This window comes from Pipistrellus hanaki (assembly GCF_964339955.1).
Source record: "Pipistrellus hanaki genome assembly, chromosome: 16".
In the NCBI taxonomy this organism is placed as follows: domain Eukaryota; kingdom Metazoa; phylum Chordata; class Mammalia; order Chiroptera; family Vespertilionidae; genus Pipistrellus; species Pipistrellus hanaki.
The window spans coordinates 38,862,677-38,879,114 of NC_140518.1; the positions used below are offsets into that span (position 1 = coordinate 38,862,677).

Sequence of the window (16,438 nt, forward strand, 5' to 3'; positions counted from 1 at the left end):
GTGGTTAAGGCGATGGACTGCTAATCCATTGTGCTCTGCACGCGTGGGTTCGAATCCCATCCTCGTCGGTTCAGGTTGCTCATGTCAAATTTTGTATTTAGAAAGTAAGAATTTCTCTTTTCTGTTTGCCCACATTCAATGTCCGTGTCACTCGTTGCTTCTCGCTAACAGTTGAGGTTTTCGTCCCTTCTGCATTTTCCAGAATGGGCAAAATTGATTATAAAATAGCACTGGACATTAACGCACCTACTCTGGAGCTGACCTGGCCAAGAAAAGAGGTTCCCGGGCCCTAGCGTGAGGCGCCGTGGCTTAGTTGGTTAAAGCGCCTGTCTAGTAAACAGGAGATCCTGGGTTCGAATCCCAGCGGTGCCTCAGTTGGCCCTTGTCCCTTTTGCTAAGACTGTGAGAAGAGTAGCTGGTACTTCTTTAAATGCTTGGCAATTTAGTCTTCGAATTCTGTTTATTCTTACCCAATTTTTCTAGGCAGAGCGCATAAGTACTGTAAATTCTACTTAGAATTATATGGGAGCTCAGAGCATGACTGGCCGGTTAGCTCAGTTGGTTAGAGCGTGGTGCTAATAACGCCAAGGTCGCGGGTTCGATCCCCGTACGGGCCAGTGAGAGACCTCTTTTAACAGTTTTCAGTGGTTGAACCTCAAACCTCTTGTTATAACATTTCCAACCCCAGAACTCTTTACACATAAAAGAGGAACTTGTTGAAGCACAGCCCAAAGAGCTAGTGTTTTCTGGAACAGGATGATAGTAAAACAGAACAGGAACTCTTTCTGTGATCTCTATAAATCTAACATGCCACCTTAACATGGTGGCTGCTGGAACTTACTACTATGTGAACTGAAAACATAGAAAGGTGCCAGGGGTTGGAACAAAGATGGCCTCAAAGCATACATGTGGCACTGATTGGTGCAGTGTGGGAAATGGGATCAGGAATGGAGCTAACAAGTTTCCCCCATCTTTCTCCACAGACAAAATGTCCAATTCGCCCAGTCCTTCCCTGAATAAGGTGTATTGGCATCTGAGAAGACAATCCCTTCCTTTTCGGGACACTTTGCTTCGTTTCTGCTTTTATCGGATCTCTGGGTCATATTCGTGTTCTGCAGTTCCCCTCAGGCCTGATGCCTAAGGGCGGGAACCGATATATATCATTCCCCTCTCGTAGCCTGGGTGCCCCACCTCACTCCCAGCACCGACCCCAAGGGAGCTCCACGGAAAAGACGGACCCTTATTCCCATTCTTTTTGGCTCATCACTCCGTGTAACGCCACACAGACACAGCTTTCAGCCTTAGCAGCAGCACTTTAATTCCACAAAAACTCAGCAAGTTAAAACTGATTAGAACACTCCACAACAGGTGGGCTTCAAAACCAGCAACAATTCCACTGAATCCTGAGAGCAGTGAGACCACTCCCAACTCACCCCCTCCACCATGCAATGCGTTCCTTCTAGCTCCACCCTGGTCTGGCTGAAATGGGATGGTAGGGGGCCAGAGGGTAAAAGCAGGAGGTTATCCATCTGCAGGTGTGCATGCCTGTCTGCATGGCGGGTGACCAAGGCCCACTCAAACTCCCACAGTTCCTGGCACCTGAGATGTGATACTGGGGTCAGAGTGGCCACAGTGGGGGCTGGGGCCTCTGTTCCCCTTCCTCGATCACATTTAGTCGCATGTCTCTCAAGCCCAGACCTGGAACCCTGGGTCACCAGGGACGGAGCTTTAGTTAGAGGAGAGTTGAGGAAAACAACGTAGCTACAGATGGCCAACTAAATAAAAGCTGAGCATCAGCACCTCCCACCAGGAAAGCCTTTAGAGCTTCCCACAGACACCTGCATACGGCCCAGCGAGCGGACGCCGGCCTGCTAAACGCATCTTGAAGAGCCCGTAGGATCCTACTGGGCCCTGGCCTGGTCTCTCTTGCCCTCCTGGTCACTTGCACAGAGCCTCCAGCACCTCCAGGGTGCGTCGGATATCCCGGATTTGGCGCGCCAGCCCCTGCACTGGCTGCAGAGCCCTCTCCAGCTCCTCGCAGCGCGCCAGCAGCGTGTACATCCCCTTGATGCTCATGTCCACGGCTTCGCCTAGGGAGTCCACGGCGTCGCGGTAGGTCTGGATGCAGCCCACGCTCAGCGCCGTCAGCTCCTGCACCGCACCGCCCAGCCCGCGGAGCAGACGGTCCACCCTGCCGCCCAGCTCCCGGCTCAGCCGCTCCAGGTCCCGCAGCACGTCCGGGTCGATGGGGGGGATGGCCGGCGTAGATGGAGGTGCCGAGCAGGGCGGCGCGGGGACAGGGGTCGGGGGTTGGGAGGTGCTGCTCAGGCGGATCTTGAGTTGCAAGTTGTTGGCGACAAAATGGGTGAGGTCGCCCTGGCGGCTCACCGTGCCCTCCAGCTCCAGGGGGCTGGAGATGGTGGCGCGACGCCCGCCCCCCGCGCCGGACTCCGCACCCGCTGGGGACCCGGAGCCGCCGCACGCCCCGCTCAGCCCGTCCAGGCTGCGGCTGTCCTGGAGGCGGCTGGGAAACGACCTGCCGGCCCGGCCGGCCGCCCCCTCGGCGTCCTCCTCCTCCTCCTGCTCAGCATCCATCCCGCCGCCTCCCGGGCCTCCTCGACGGCTGATGGCTTCGGAGACGGGCTGGTCCTCGGGCGGCGCGGGGTCCTGGCGCAGGGAAGACCCGCGCGGGTTGTGCTCGGGCTCCGGCGCTCCCCGGTGGCTCCCCGGTCCACCCTGCATCGCGGGGCGGCCGAGCTCGTCCTCCGGAGCCTCCGGTCCCGGCCAGCGGACGACGCTGGAGCTCGAAGTCTTAGGGGACGCCCCGGGGTGGCGGCGCGAGCCCCCAACGTTCTCGGCTTCTTCCTCTGCCGGCACCCGGAAGCCTGAGGGCGGTTCCGAGGGCGTTCGGCCCGGCCCGCCGCCCAAGACCGCGGCTCGCTGTCTCCCCAAAGTCAGAAGGTCTGCCTCGGGCCCGGGAGGCCTGTGGGACGACTCCATACGGCAGCTGGGGACGGGAACCGAGGACTTGGTTCGCCCGGGCTCCCGAGGCGTTGGCGGCGCCTTTAAGAGGCGTAGGTAGAGGAGCGCCGAGGTCTGCGTGCCGACAACGGCTCGGACGGAAACAGCACTCTGATTGGTCACGGCGACCAGGAAGTCCCGGAAGAAGAGCTGTTATGGAAGAGCCCTACGCAAGTGAGCGCCCGCGGGGTGGAGATGAGGTGACAGCTGCGGTCGGGGCCCCGCCCACTCAAACAGTAGAGGGGGAGACTTTAAAGATCAAGATCCGGAAATACCCGCGTCCTCTAAGGGCGGGGCTGCTACTCTTTAAGCCCCAACGGCCACGCCCACAGCCGTTGCTTAGCAACCCCACGTGTACTAACGATCAGGCATGGGAATACCTGCGAGAGATTCTTGGGATGGAAATACGCAGTGTATCCTGCTTGGACCATCGGGATTGAACCGCCTCCAGTGGATCAGGAAGGATGAAAACGACTCTCAGAACACGAGTGGTTCGTACCGCCGTCCTCGGCTCACAGACCTGGCAGGTGAACTATTCAGAAGCGACGAATGGTGGACACCGAGGCCTGTGGAAGGGCTTTCCTGGGCTTCTGCCGCTGTTCTTTCTCCTGCCCCCTCCAGGTTTGAGTCTCTTCCCTCGGAGGATGGCATGTGATTTTGCCGCTCGATAAAATATTCAGTAAGTGAATGTCCCTGCATGAAGGTCAGAGCCCTGGCACCGCTCTGATCTCATCTCTTCCTTCTCTTCCCCTCACTGGTCCTGCGGGAGCCACACTGGCTTCCTCCTCACGGTTCAGATATCCTCCCACCTCAGGGATTTACACTTGCTGCTGCCTTTTTCTTTTTATTATCACGTTAAAACTTTCCTAAGCTAAGTAAACAGAAATATCAAGAAACAATTTCTACCTTGTAATGTAGAAAAAAAACAAAAAAAAAAAACCCAAAAAACAGGTAAGCTCTATTCCATGCATAAGTGTTAAGGTTATTATTCTTCAAGTCTTATTTCTTAAAACTCACTGTAGCTAAAGTCTAATGACAAGTCCTATTGTTTCTTGCCATATGTATTACATAGCCAGGGTGTTTACAATAATGAAGCGGCTGACATGTGTTTGTTGTCAAAGTGTAATTTGGGAGGTTTTGTTGTTTTGGTTTTTTTTTTTACATTTTTAAACGGTTGAAAAATAATCTAAAGAATATGAAAGTTCACATAATTATAAGAAACTCAAATTTTAATGTCCACAAAATGTTGTCATACAGCCACGATCACTCATTTATGTACCGTCTGTGGTTGCTCCTGTGCCACACGGCCGTGTGGTAGTTCCAGCAGAGGCCATCCGGCCTGCGAAGCCTTAATTAATTACCTCCCGGACTGTGACAGGTAGCTCCCACTTCCTGCATGCCGGCTGCTGGAAAATGGCTCACTTCCCAGGGAGGGGGCTCTCCTCCTGTTTGCCTATCACTGCCACAAACGGTTGGTCACTCCTGGGTGTCTGATGTGACTCATATTTCCACACAAAGGCACACTGTCTATGAGGCTTTCGAATACTCTTTTCAATATTTATAAAATATTTTTGGCCCAAAAGGCCCGTACCAGACAGTGCCAGGAGCTAGGGAAGGGTGAGTTTTCCTGCAATCAGGGTCAATTGTCTTGTTAAAGGCCCATGTTTTCCTTGCTACGCCATAAATGAACTTTTTTTGTTGTTGTTACAAACTGAAATTCCTGTATATGGGAATTTAGTATGAGACCAGGTATTTGAACTAAAAGAAAAAAATAATTATTTCATTCCTTACACCAAAAGAATTTCCATTTTGATCACAGTTTTAAATGAAAAATAAAGTACTGAAAGAAGACAGAGGTGCATTTTTTAAAAATAAGTTCGAAGTGATAAAGATTTTCCAGAGAAAAATCAAGTCACATACCATAAGGGAAAAAGATGGTAGGCTTGACAATTTAAAACTGGAAACACCAACAAAGAAAACCACTCTAAACTTTCTGTTGAAAGACAAAGGAAAACACATTGGCTAAGTATATGACAAATTAACATCCTTTGTCTTTACAAGTAACCGAGCAAGATACATATAATAGAAAAATGGCCAAGGACACCAGGGTTTATGAATTTATGTTATCCTTACCCAAAGATTCTAAAATTGATTTTTAGAGAAAAACCCAATGTGATGTGAGAAAAAAACATTGAGATGCTCTGATCAGGGATCAAACATGCAACCTCATGTGCCGACTGGGAATCAACCTGCAACGTGTGTGTGTGTGTGTGTGTGTGTGTGTGTGTGTGTGTATGTACTGGACAGTAGCTCTAGAGCCAGGGTTGATTAATTTAGTAACTCAACAAAATCATCATGGACTAGGTAGGGGTAAGCCCCTGTGTTTGGAACACCTTTGAAATACTCCTGGATCAGAGAAGAAATAATAATGGTAATTAAAGAATATTGAGCCAAAACCGGTTTGGCTCAGTGGATAGAGCGTCAGCCTGCGGACTGAAAGCTCCTGGGTCGATTCCGGTCAAGGGCATGTGCTTTGTTTACGGGCACATCCCCGAGGGGGGGGGGGGGAGGTGCAAGAGGCAGCTGATCGATGATTCTCTCTCATCAATGTTTCTGACTCTCTATCCCTCTCTCATCCTCTCTGTGAAAAGTCAATAAAATATATATATAATATTAAAAAAAAAAAAAAAGAATATTGAGACCTGAAAAATACAAAATACTGTACTCCATATCAGGCCTGTGTGGTGCAATAAAATGACACTTTGATGGATGCTGATAGCTTCAAAGTGCTCACACTGAAGGAGAACTTGAGATGGATTGGTGATCTATACATAGGAAAATGAGCAAATAAGACAACTTCAGGGACTGTGAAAAGCTGTACAAGCAAGAAAAATACTAGAATGCCACATGAGTCACTTGGCTAGCATCTCATGATCATACAAACACTGACACTGAGCCCTGACCTTAGAGGATTTCTTCCTCTTTCATTCACTGCCTGACCTCCAGCCTCAGGAAGAGAGCCTGGAACGCTGAATAACTCAATAACTGTTGCCAAGTGACTAAATCTAACCAAAAGCATGATGTAACTGCATCAGAAGGATGTGAGGCCAGAACCTGTGAACATATACATAGTGGCAGAGGGTAAAAGAGTTCAATCCTTAAATTTTATAGCTGGTAAACAATAGGTAACAAATACCAAAAACTGAAGATTTATTAAACAGCAACAGAGGCATGTGATTTGGAAATAGATGGTAAATACTGAGAAAAATAAAACAGAAAATAGCAAAAAGAATTGGAATTGGTTATCTCAGGGAAAAGAGAAATGAGCAGGCTGCTTGAAGAAGAAGAAGAAGAAGAAGAAGAAGAAGAAGAAGAAGAAGAGGGAGGATCCAAGATGGCTGCTCGGGTATACACCTAGCCGCAGCAGCTCACAACAATTTCAAAGGAATACAACTAAAATGTAGAGTGGACATTGCCCAGAGCTACAGGTAGTCGACTGACTGAAAACTCTACAATAGGAAGGAGGGAGAAAACCAGAAGGAAAATCAGAGGAGCTGAAAAAAAGCCTAAGGTACGGAGACGTGCTGCGCGCTCGCACGCACGCGCGCGCGGAGAGGTCGCAGCCGGAGAGGAGGAGAGGGCTGGGTGCTGCCTGGCGTTCCCTAGCAGGAAGGAAATAGAACCCCCAGCCTGGGCTGAACCCCCGAACCGGCAGCGCTGAGCCCCAAGTTATGTGCCAGACCCTGGGGACCCAGGCTCCGGCAGGGGGAGACAATCCCCGGGGACGGCGAAATGCGGGGCCCCCGGAGTCGCGCGCACATGGCGCGCAGAGGACTGAATGTTGACTCTGATGCTGGATTACCCTAGCCGGAAGAAACAAAGCCTCCTGCGGCAGCTCTGAGCCTCAGTCCAGACCTCCCCGAACTCCAGGTCTGGGCCAGTCCCTGGGGACCCAGGCTCGGGCAGGGGGAGACGGGGCTGTGAGGTGGAGTCCTGGGAGCACGGCGAAAGGCCGAGCCCCCGGAGTCGCGCACACTGTGCGCAGAGGACAGTCTGTTGACTCTGATCCTGGACTCCCCTAGTGGGAGGGAGAAAGAAAGCTCCAGACTGGAGGAACGCCACGAGGAGCAGGAGCCCCTGCCGGACACCGGCCAGCTGGGCACCGGCCAGCTGGGCGCCAGCAAGGAGCCGGGCGACGGGGCCCCCAGTGGGGGGGGTGCCCCTGAGCCTTCGACTGCTGAGCGCTGGCAACGGAGCCAAGGACGGGGGCTGCTTCCTGGGCGGCGCCGACCCCGGCAACAGGCTGGAGCAGCGCCGGAGCCCGCGGAGAACAAAGGGGTGCCACAGGCCAACCTGCTGAGCTCCCAGGACAAGGAGGAAGAAACCAAAGAAGTTCTCAATGTGAAGAAATCAAGTGAGAGCAAATGATAGTAAAATTACTTAAGAAAGAATACAAAGAAGATCTTGAAAAATCAAAGACTAAGTCAGAACTCAACGCACCAGCCAACATTGCAACATAAATGTGTTTTGTTGTTTTTTTTAAAAAAAGAAAAAGAAGAGAAAAAAGGGACAGAATGTTGGAACAGCGGCGACCAGGCCTAGAGTGGCCAGGCACAAGGCAGTGGCAGCTGGGCCCAGAGCAGCAGTGGCCAGGCCCCAGAACAGCAGCAGCCAGAACAAGAGCATCAACGGCCAGCACTGGAGCAGCCAGACCTGGGGCAGTGGCAGCCAGGCCTGAGGCAGAGGCGGCCAAGCCCAGGGTGGCCAGTCCAGGAACACCCAGACACGGAGTGGCTGGGCCCGGAGAAGCCCGGCCCAGAGCAGCCGGGATGGGAGCAGCCAGGCCCAGAACAGCAGTAGACAACCACGAAGAATCCAGGCTGGGAGCGGCCAGGCTCGGAGCAGCCGGGTCGGGTGCGGCCAGGCCCGGAGCAGCGGCGGCCAGGCTGGGAGCGGCCAGGCCCGGAGCAGCTGGGTCTGGTGTGGCCAGGCCTGGAGCAGTGGCTGCCAGGCTAGGAGCGGCCAGGCCCGGAGCAGCAGCTACCAGGCTGGGAGCAGCCAGGTCCGGAGCAGCCGGGTCTGGTGTGGCCAGGCCCGGAGCAGCGGCTGCCAGGCTGGGAGCGGCCAGGCTCGGAGCAGCCGGGTCGGGTGCAGCCAGGCCCGGAGCAGCGGCGGCCAGGCTGGGAGCGGCCAGGCCCGGAGCAGCTGGGTCTGGTGTGGCCAGGCCTGGAGCAGTGGCTGCCAGGCTAGGAGCGGCCAGGCCCGGAGCAGCAGCTGCCAGGCTGGGAGCAGCCAGGTCCGGAGCAGCCGGGTCTGGTGCGGCCAGGCCCGGAGCAGCGGCTGCCAGGCTGGGAGCGGCCAGGCCCGGAGCAGCCGGGTCTGGTGTGGCCAGGCCCGGAGCAGCGGCTGCCAGGCTGGGAGCGGCCAGGCCCGGAGCAGCGGCTGCCAGGCTGGGAGCGGCCAGGCCCGGAGCAGCAGCTGCCAGGCTGGGAGCGTCCAGGCCCGGAGCAGCCGGGTCTGGTGCGGCCAGGCCCGGAGCAGCGACTGCCAGGCTGGGAGCGGCCAGGCCCGGAGCAGCCGGGTCTTGTGCGGCCAGGCCCGGAGCAGCAGCTGCCAGGCTGGGAGCGGCCAGGCCCGGAGCAGCCGGGTCTGGTGCGGCCAGGCCAGGAGCAGTGGCTGCCAGGCTGGGAGCGGCCAGGCCCGGAACAGCCGGGTCTGGTGCGGCCAGGCCAGGAGCAGCGGCTGCCAGGCTGGGAGCGGCCAGGCCCGGAGCAGCCGGGTCTGGTGCGGCCAGGCCAGGAGCAATGGCTGCCAGGCTGGGAGCAGCCAGGCCCGGAGCAGCGGCTGTCAGGCTGGGAGCGGCCAGGCCCGGAGCAGCCGGGACCGGAGCAACCGGTCCCAGAGCAGCCGGGTCGGGTGCGGCCAGGCCTGTAGCAGCAACAGCCAAGTCCAGAGCAACTAGGTCGGGAGCGGCAGTGACCAGACCCGGAGCAGCTGGTTGTGGAACGAACCAGAGCAACAGAGGCCAGGCCCGGAGCAGCCAGGCCCGAAACAGCTCGCTCCTCGCCTGTACCTGACCACGGCTGCCTCTCAGACATGGCTGGAAACTTTTGCGGGAACTTGAGGGTCTGCTGAATCAAGTGATGAAGGCTTAGATCTGGATGTGTTGAGTTAGTATAGCGCTGGGGTGTTGATCTGTAAGTGCCTTGGGTGGGGCCTGGATGAGGCTGGTTGACCTATTTGGAAATGTCTTTTGTGTGAAGTGTATCATTGGGCATGTGGAGGTATTATTGTTATGAGATAATGCTAAGTAACAGATTTACTATCTGAAAAGGGATTTACTATCGGGGAAAGGGAGGGAGGAAGAGACTGAACATAAACTGTGCACCTATGGATGAGGACAATGGGGGATGGGGAGGGGGCGGAGGGTGGGGTGGGAACCTGGTGGAGGGGGGAAGAAATGAGGAACCTTTGTAATAATATGAACAATAAAGATTGATTTGAAAAAAAAAAATAAAAAATAAAAAAAAATAAAAAAAATTAAAAAAAAATCAAAAAAAAGAAAATCAAAAAAAAAAAAAAAAAAAAAAAAGAAGAAGAAGAAGAAGAAGAAGAAGAAAGAAGAGGAGGTGGAGGAGAAGGAGAAGAAAGAGAAGAAGCAGCCTTATAACATCATTCATTTGTTTCTCTATGGGCATGTGTAGCAGATTGCATGGTGGCCCCCAAGAAGGTATGTCTATATCCTAATGAACCTATGAACGAGCAGTTTTTCTGAAAAGTGTCTTTGCAGACGTAATTAAGGACCTTGAGATCATCTTGGGTTATCTGAGTGCAAATCCAATGAGTGGTGTGTTGACACAGAAGAGAGACAGAGACAGATGTGAAGATGGGAGCAGAAACTGGAGTTATGTAACCACAACCAGGAAATGCCTGGAGCCCCTAGCTGGTTTGGCTCAGAGGATAGAGCATTGGTCTGCGGACCGAAGGGTTCCCGGTTTGATTCAGATCACGTTAGCTACCTCAGTTGTATGCTCCTCCCTCACCAGAGCCCTTGGGGCCAGTGCAGGAGGCAACCAATCTCACATGGAGATTTTTCTCTATCCTCTCTCTGAAAAATCAAAAATCAATGGGATAAATTTCCTTGGGTGAGAATTAAAAAAAAAAGGAATGCCTGGAACCGCCTGAAGCTGGAAGGGGCAGGGGTTTTCCCCTCGAGCCTTCGAAGGGAGGACGGTACTCTGGGGGCCTTGACTTTGGGCCTCCAGAGCTGCCAAGGTAAGTTCCTGTGGTTTTAGATCACCAAGTTGGTGGCATTTTGGTACTCTAGCTCTGGGAATCGAATACAGCACGAAAAACTGAGATAAAATAAAGATTAGACCATTTATTGATACACTTCACAGATACATTTCAATCAATGTATTTCACCACATTGATTGAAAGAGCAAATAATCAATACAGAAAAAACATTTGATGAAAGTCAACACCTGATACAAAACAAACAAACCCTTTGCAAAGTAGAAAGAGACTAGTCCTACCTTAACCTGATAAAGGTTTATAAGCATCTTAGTAACGGCAGAAACAAATTCTTGCTCCACTTCTGTGAAATATATGTTACATATACATAATAAATGTGTTTGCTGTGGAAAGGCAGCATTATACCATTACTCCTTTAATGCAGAGTTTTAAAATCGGGCTACCCCGCTTACTAGTTGTGTGACTTTGTACAGATCAAGTGTCTCCGTTGCCTTAACTGCAAAATGAGGGTAAACCTACCACAAACATCACCCTGACAGTGAAACCGTAGCTAGAGCCTGACCAGCACACACCACCGCTGGCCGCAGCACCGTTCGGTGGCCCCCAGGCTGGCAGGGGCTGAAGCAGGAGGAAGACCAGAGCTCAGTTGAGAGTCAGAAGTCAGAGGTGGGCAGATGTCAGGCCTAGCAGAGGACAGCCGAGGTCCCAGCACCTGGGACCCTGGGTGAGAGCAGCAGGAAGAAAAGGCAGTGGGGACAGGTGGCCGGAGCTGGCCAGGCTGGCGGCAGAGCTGAGGGCAGGTGCAGGTGCAGGAACCCGGTGCCCATCTGGGCATCCCTGGGCAGCTCTTCCCACAGGGGCCAGCTTCACCCCGGCCAAGCCTCCACCTCGAACGCCTGCACTTATCGTTACAAAAAGCTGCAGCCTTTATTAAATAAAAAGGAGGTAGGAGACAGATACGGGAACAGACAGAGACCCCTCCTTCCCAGCACACAGATACAGACACACAAACGGACGAGGCCGAGTGAAATGACGGACGGTTCAGGGGACGGACTGGAGGGCGGAGGGCGGCAATACCCGCCGGGAGTGGGCCCGGACCCAGGGGTGGGCCGAGACCTGGGCCAGCGGCAGGCGCTCTGAGGGGTTGTGTTTGAGCAGCTTGGAGATGAGGTCCTGGGCTCCCACGGGCACGGACGGCGGGAACTTCAGGTCCACCTGCGAGGCAGAGAGGAGAGGAACGGACCTGTCAGTTTAACTGCTGACCGCCATTCTGTGCGGAGAACGAGGCCCCACAACCACGTTATCCGCTCCCAGCCCCGACCCCCGCGCCGGACCGGCTCAGCCCGCACCTTGACGATGCGCCGGTACGTCTCGTTGTGGGAGGCGCTCTCAAAGGGGGGGTTCCCCACCAGCAGCTCGTAGCAGAGGACCCCGATGCACCACAGATCCACCTTCTCGTTGTGCGTGCGCCCCTCAATCATCTCCGGAGGCAGGTAGTCCAGGGTGCCGCACATGGTCTTCCTCCTGGGGGGGCGGGGCAGTGGGCAGGGGTCCCGGGGACAAACGGCCTCTCCTTTCCTGGTGGCCTGACAACGGTGAGGCAGGACCCCAGGACCCACAGGGTTTGTGGGGAAGCAGTGGGTGGAGCTATACACCGAAGCCCCAGAGGTGGGTTTATACACGGCCCCGCATTTCCAAACCGAGGGATGTGTCTTACAATAATCAGATGAGCGGGCCACGCTCCCCTTAGAATTAAAGGAAAAATTGGAGACAACTTTCATGTCCCATCAAGCATGTCCTGCTCAAATAAATCACATTATAGCTCTACTAGGCAATACTAGGAAGCCATTCAAAACAATGTGGAAGCTGAAACCAGTTTGGCTCCGTGGATAGAGCATCGACCTGTGGACTAGAAGGTCCCAGGTTCGATTCCAGTCAAGGGCATGTACCTTGATTGCAGGCACATCCCTAGTAGGGGATGTGCAAGAGGCAGCTGATAGATGTTTCTAGCTTTCTATCCCTCTTTCTTCCTCTCTGTAAAAACTCAATAAAATATATTAAAAAATAAAAAAAGATGTGGGAGTATTCTCAGTATGGCAAGAGGGTCCCCATATATTGAATAAGAAATCTGGGCAACAAAACCGAGTCTCCTATTTTTGTAAAGATATTGCCACGTCTGTCTATATATTCACACGAGGACAAGCCCCGATGTTTCTGGGTGAACACCAGCCTCCCGCAGGGCTGGCCGCCTGGCACACCGTACCTCAGGGAGGGGGCGTGCACGGACCAGCCGAAGTCGGCAATCTTCAGCTCCCCCTGGAGCCCCAAGAGCAGGTTCTCCGGCTTTATGTCCCTGTGGATCACCTTCTTCCTGTGGCAGTACGTCAGGGCGTCCGCCAGCTCCTCCATGATCTGGGAAGGCCAAGGGCGGCGGTCAGACGAGGGCGGACCCCCCGCTGCCGGCAGCACCCCCCAGCCCCCCAGCCGCAGGCCACGGCGGGCGTCCCAGGTGCCCACCCCTTCCCAACCGTGGCTGTCCGCTGCTGGTCGAAGGTGCGGCTCTTCTGCAGCTCCTTGTAGAGCTCCCCGCGGGGCGCGTACTCCAGGATCAGGTAGATCCTCCGGCGGTCGTAGAAGTAGTTATAGAGGCGCAAGATGTTGGGATGCCTGGGAGGAGAGACAGAGGGGCCTCAGGCCACATCCGGGCGCGAGGAAACGGGAAAGATGACAGGTCCCGCCTAGGTCAGAGCTGGAGCAGGCTGGGGACACGGGGCTGGACGTGGTGAGGGAGAGCTGGAGACGGGTCTGTGGGTTCGAGGCTCTGGCTGCCATGGAGAGCTCGGTGGTGCCAAGGGGTCTGGATGAGGGGGGCTGAGAGAGGAGCTGGGGAGGGCGCGAGGGGCGCTGGCCCGGAGGGCGGGGACGCACTGTAGATGGGCCTGGATCTCGATCTCCCTCCGAAGCTGGTGCTCCACGCCCTCCTTCTCGATCTGCGACTTGAAGAGGACCTTGAGCGCCACGATGAAGCGGCTCTTCTTCTCCCGAGCCAGGTACACGTTCCCAAACTTGCCTTTGCCCAGAGGGCGCCCGATCTCAAAGTCATCGATGGTGAAGGACCGCCTGCGCAGAGTGGGGGGCGGGAGGGCACCTGAGCAAGGGCTTGTAGGCCGCCTGAGGTGTCCGCCTTCTCTCGGCTCCTCAGCCCCGCTTCTCTTCCAAGGGACTGAAGATAGATCAGGCTCTCCTGCTGCCTCCCTGCGCCTCCCGCCCTCAGCTTCCACCTCCTTCATGGCCCACCTGGCCCCTGTCCCACCCTCACGCTCGCCCCCCCACGGCTTGGGCACTTACGTTAAGTTGGGTGTCCCATTGCTGTTGTGGCCAGGGGCAGCTAAGGAAAGAACAGGTAAGCTGAGGCTGCCCTTAAACATTTTCACCCCGTACCCTCCCGGACTCCAGTCCCCTCAGGCAATCCCCCGCTCCCCGTTACCTGTGGGCTGGGCATTGGAGCGGTTCATGAGGACGAGGGAAGACGGGGTGGTGGGGTCCCTCTGGAGGACCCTCTGTGGCAGGGAGGTCAGGCCGGAGTGAGCCTGAGGAGGAGCACAGGGCGCTGAGGCGGCCTTTGTCCCAGCGGCCAGTCTGGAATGTGCTGCCAGCAGCACGTCAGTGCTTGCTATGGAGCTACCCCCACCCTCCCAACCTCCGTTCGAAGAGGAACAATGAGGCCACAATATTGCTCTTCAGCCCCAATAATCTGCTCAGAACCCCAATGAATGGCTTTTTAATAAACAAGCCATGTCAGCTTGAGATAAGGAGCAAAGGACTTAACCTAGTACCTAACATTTCCCCTCTTTGGCCTGGCCCACACCACATCCTCAAGCATGAAATTGTCCAACCTCTATGGTCCTATTCATCACTCTCAGAACTTGACCCATTCACCCAGCTCTCCACCCCCGGGGCAGTAGGAGGCTAGGGTAATGAATACCCAGGATTCAAGGAGTTTTAGCACAGAGACATTCTCAGGCCCCTAAAAATCTGTTTAACCCTGGCCAGTGTGGCTCAGCTGGTTGGAGCATCATCCTGTCCACCAAAAGGTGACAGGTTCGATTCCTGGTCAGGGCACATACCCAAGTTGTGGGTTTGATCCCTGGTCGGGGCATGTGTGGGAGGCAACCAGGAGACGTTTCTCACATAGACGTTTCTCTCTTTCGCTCAAAATCAATGAGATGCACAAAAAATGTCACAGCAGCTTAATTCATACTAGTCAACACATGGAAGCCACCCAAATTGTCTCCCAATGTGTAAACAAGCTATGGTAGATTCACATTAACAAACCACTCACTGCAATGGAAAAGAATAGACTTCTGGTATATGTAATACCATGGATTTTAAAGACACACAAAAATATATACTGAACCATTTATTAAAAAATCTCTGTGAAGGCTTGGAGAAGGCCCTGGAGGCCTTGAATATTCAGCAAATACCGATATTCACCCCTTTGCAACAACAGACTTTAGGGGATAGAGACTGAGGGAATACTCTGATGACCTTGGACCACTTCTCACTTTCAAATTGTGGGTAATATACAAAACTTCCTGTTGGTGGGGCCATTGTAGAAGTGACAAAGGTTCTCATTCAGCCTCTCCTCTGACAGACTCACTCGGTACTCCATGAGGGAGGGAGCTGGTGGGCCAGGGCAGATGGACCCTCCAGGATACCCAAGCCCTACACCGGGAGCAAAGCTTGTGTGACACCTACCTACCTTCCTTCCTTCCTTCCTTCCTTCCTTCCTCCCTTCCTTCCTTCCTTCCTTCCTTCCTCCTCCCTCCCTCCTTCTTTCTTTCCTTCCTTCCTCCTTCCTTCCTTCCTTTCTTCGCCAAGAGAGGAAGAAAGTCTCAGTGGCCCTAAAAACCCATTCCCAGTGATGTGAGTATAGAATTTACAAATAAGCAAGTTGAACAGCATAGAGTCGGGAAACAGACTCACAGAGATGTGGGAATTGAATATAATAACAAAGGTGGCATTTCAAATCAGAAGGTAGACTCTTCCACGAAAGGTGTTGGTACAACTGGAAAATAGAGCTATTTAGATCCTTATCTCACACCAGTCTTTAAAAATAAATTCCAAACGGTTAAGCCTGTTTTTTTCAGGACGAGGGCTGGCAATCCTGGCCTCACGGGCCGGCCCTGGCTGCTCAGCCTGTTAGCCTTTGTGTATAGCAATAGGTTAAGCCCAGAGGTTCTCGGATTCAAAGCTGGCGACAAACACTAGACGGGACGTGGCTGCAAATAGCCAGACCCAGTGCCACCAGGAAAAAAGCTTGGAGCATAACCATGGCAGAGAAAGCGCTTAGAAGACGGCCTTCTGCAGGATCTCAGAGCTCCAGCAGGAGCTCACCATGCGGGTTGGGGGAGGGTAGGAAAAGCCCTTACCGTTTGCCGGCCGTAGGGCCACGGGTAGGCGTTCTCCTTCTGAGCCATCCTTAGAGGGGAAGGGGGAGGAGAGCTGAGCAAAGGGAAACGGAGCCGTGAGAAGCAGCAAAAAGAGGGAGCGAGAAAGGGAGGGGTCGGATTGACCTAGCCGACAGCGATTGCCTGGGGCTGGGGAACGGGAGCAGGTCGTCCGCTGACTGCTCCGGGCGCCCGGGACGCAGGCCCCACCCCTTCCCAGGACCCTCTCTACCCCGGATGCGCGCGGGCCCGCCCCTCGGACCCCGGATCTCCCGCTCACCACCTCTCCCGGCGCCCGGGGAGGTCCGCTCACCTGGACCCGCGGCGCCGCCAACCTCCCGGCCGCCGGCAAACGACTGAGCAGCCGCCGCCGCCGCGCTCGGCCGAGGCCCTTTCAAATCTCCCGCTTTGGCCCTATTGGCCGAGGGCGCCGCCCAGGCTCAATTCTCATTGGCTGACGTCCGGGGACGTTGCCCACGAGGGACCAATGGGAGCAGCGGAATGAGAGCGGCCGCACGCTCGCGTTCCGGGTTAGAAAGGTTTCCCTTATTCCCGAACCAAATATTCTCGTGTCCCTTTTTCTTCTTCTTCTTCTTAATTTAAGCCTTTAATATTGCTGGAACGTAGCTGCGTGTGTGTATGATCTAGGGTCTAACTTTGTTTTCTGCCAGATGGAGAGCCAGTTACGCAGCACCACTTGTTGAATAATCTAC

The 16,438-nt window shown here is 54.3% G+C and overlaps 2 protein-coding genes across 7 annotated transcripts; both read right to left on the bottom strand.

Annotated features, from left to right (window-relative positions):
- Positions 1–1,293: 1,293 nt before the first annotated feature.
- On the bottom strand, positions 1,294–4,859 carry BORCS6 (BLOC-1 related complex subunit 6). The gene has a single exon (XM_084862639.1). It carries the CDS (start codon positions 2,998–3,000, stop codon positions 1,939–1,941), a length of 1,062 nt encoding a protein of 353 aa, XP_084718765.1. The 5' UTR covers positions 3,001–4,859; the 3' UTR covers positions 1,294–1,938.
- A 5,523-nt stretch (positions 4,860–10,382) lies between these two features.
- On the bottom strand, positions 10,383–16,129 carry AURKB (aurora kinase B). Of its 6 annotated transcripts, none has more exons than XM_084863890.1 (9): positions 16,039–16,125; positions 15,708–15,780; positions 13,763–13,865; positions 13,624–13,663; positions 13,204–13,395; positions 12,804–12,942; positions 12,539–12,687; positions 11,625–11,799; positions 10,383–11,490 (listed from the first exon to the last, which is right to left on the bottom strand). In XM_084863890.1, the coding sequence occupies exons 2-9, from the start codon at positions 15,753–15,755 to the stop codon at positions 11,317–11,319; spliced, it is 1,020 nt and encodes a 339-aa protein (XP_084720016.1). In that variant the 5' UTR covers positions 15,756–15,780; positions 16,039–16,125; the 3' UTR covers positions 10,383–11,316. The 6 variants fall into 6 exon arrangements, with proteins under 6 accessions (XP_084720016.1, XP_084720017.1, XP_084720018.1 ...); XM_084863891.1 differs by having other exon boundaries at positions 16,006–16,102; XM_084863892.1 differs by having other exon boundaries at positions 15,708–15,756; positions 16,039–16,097.
- Positions 16,130–16,438: the final 309 nt, after the last annotated feature.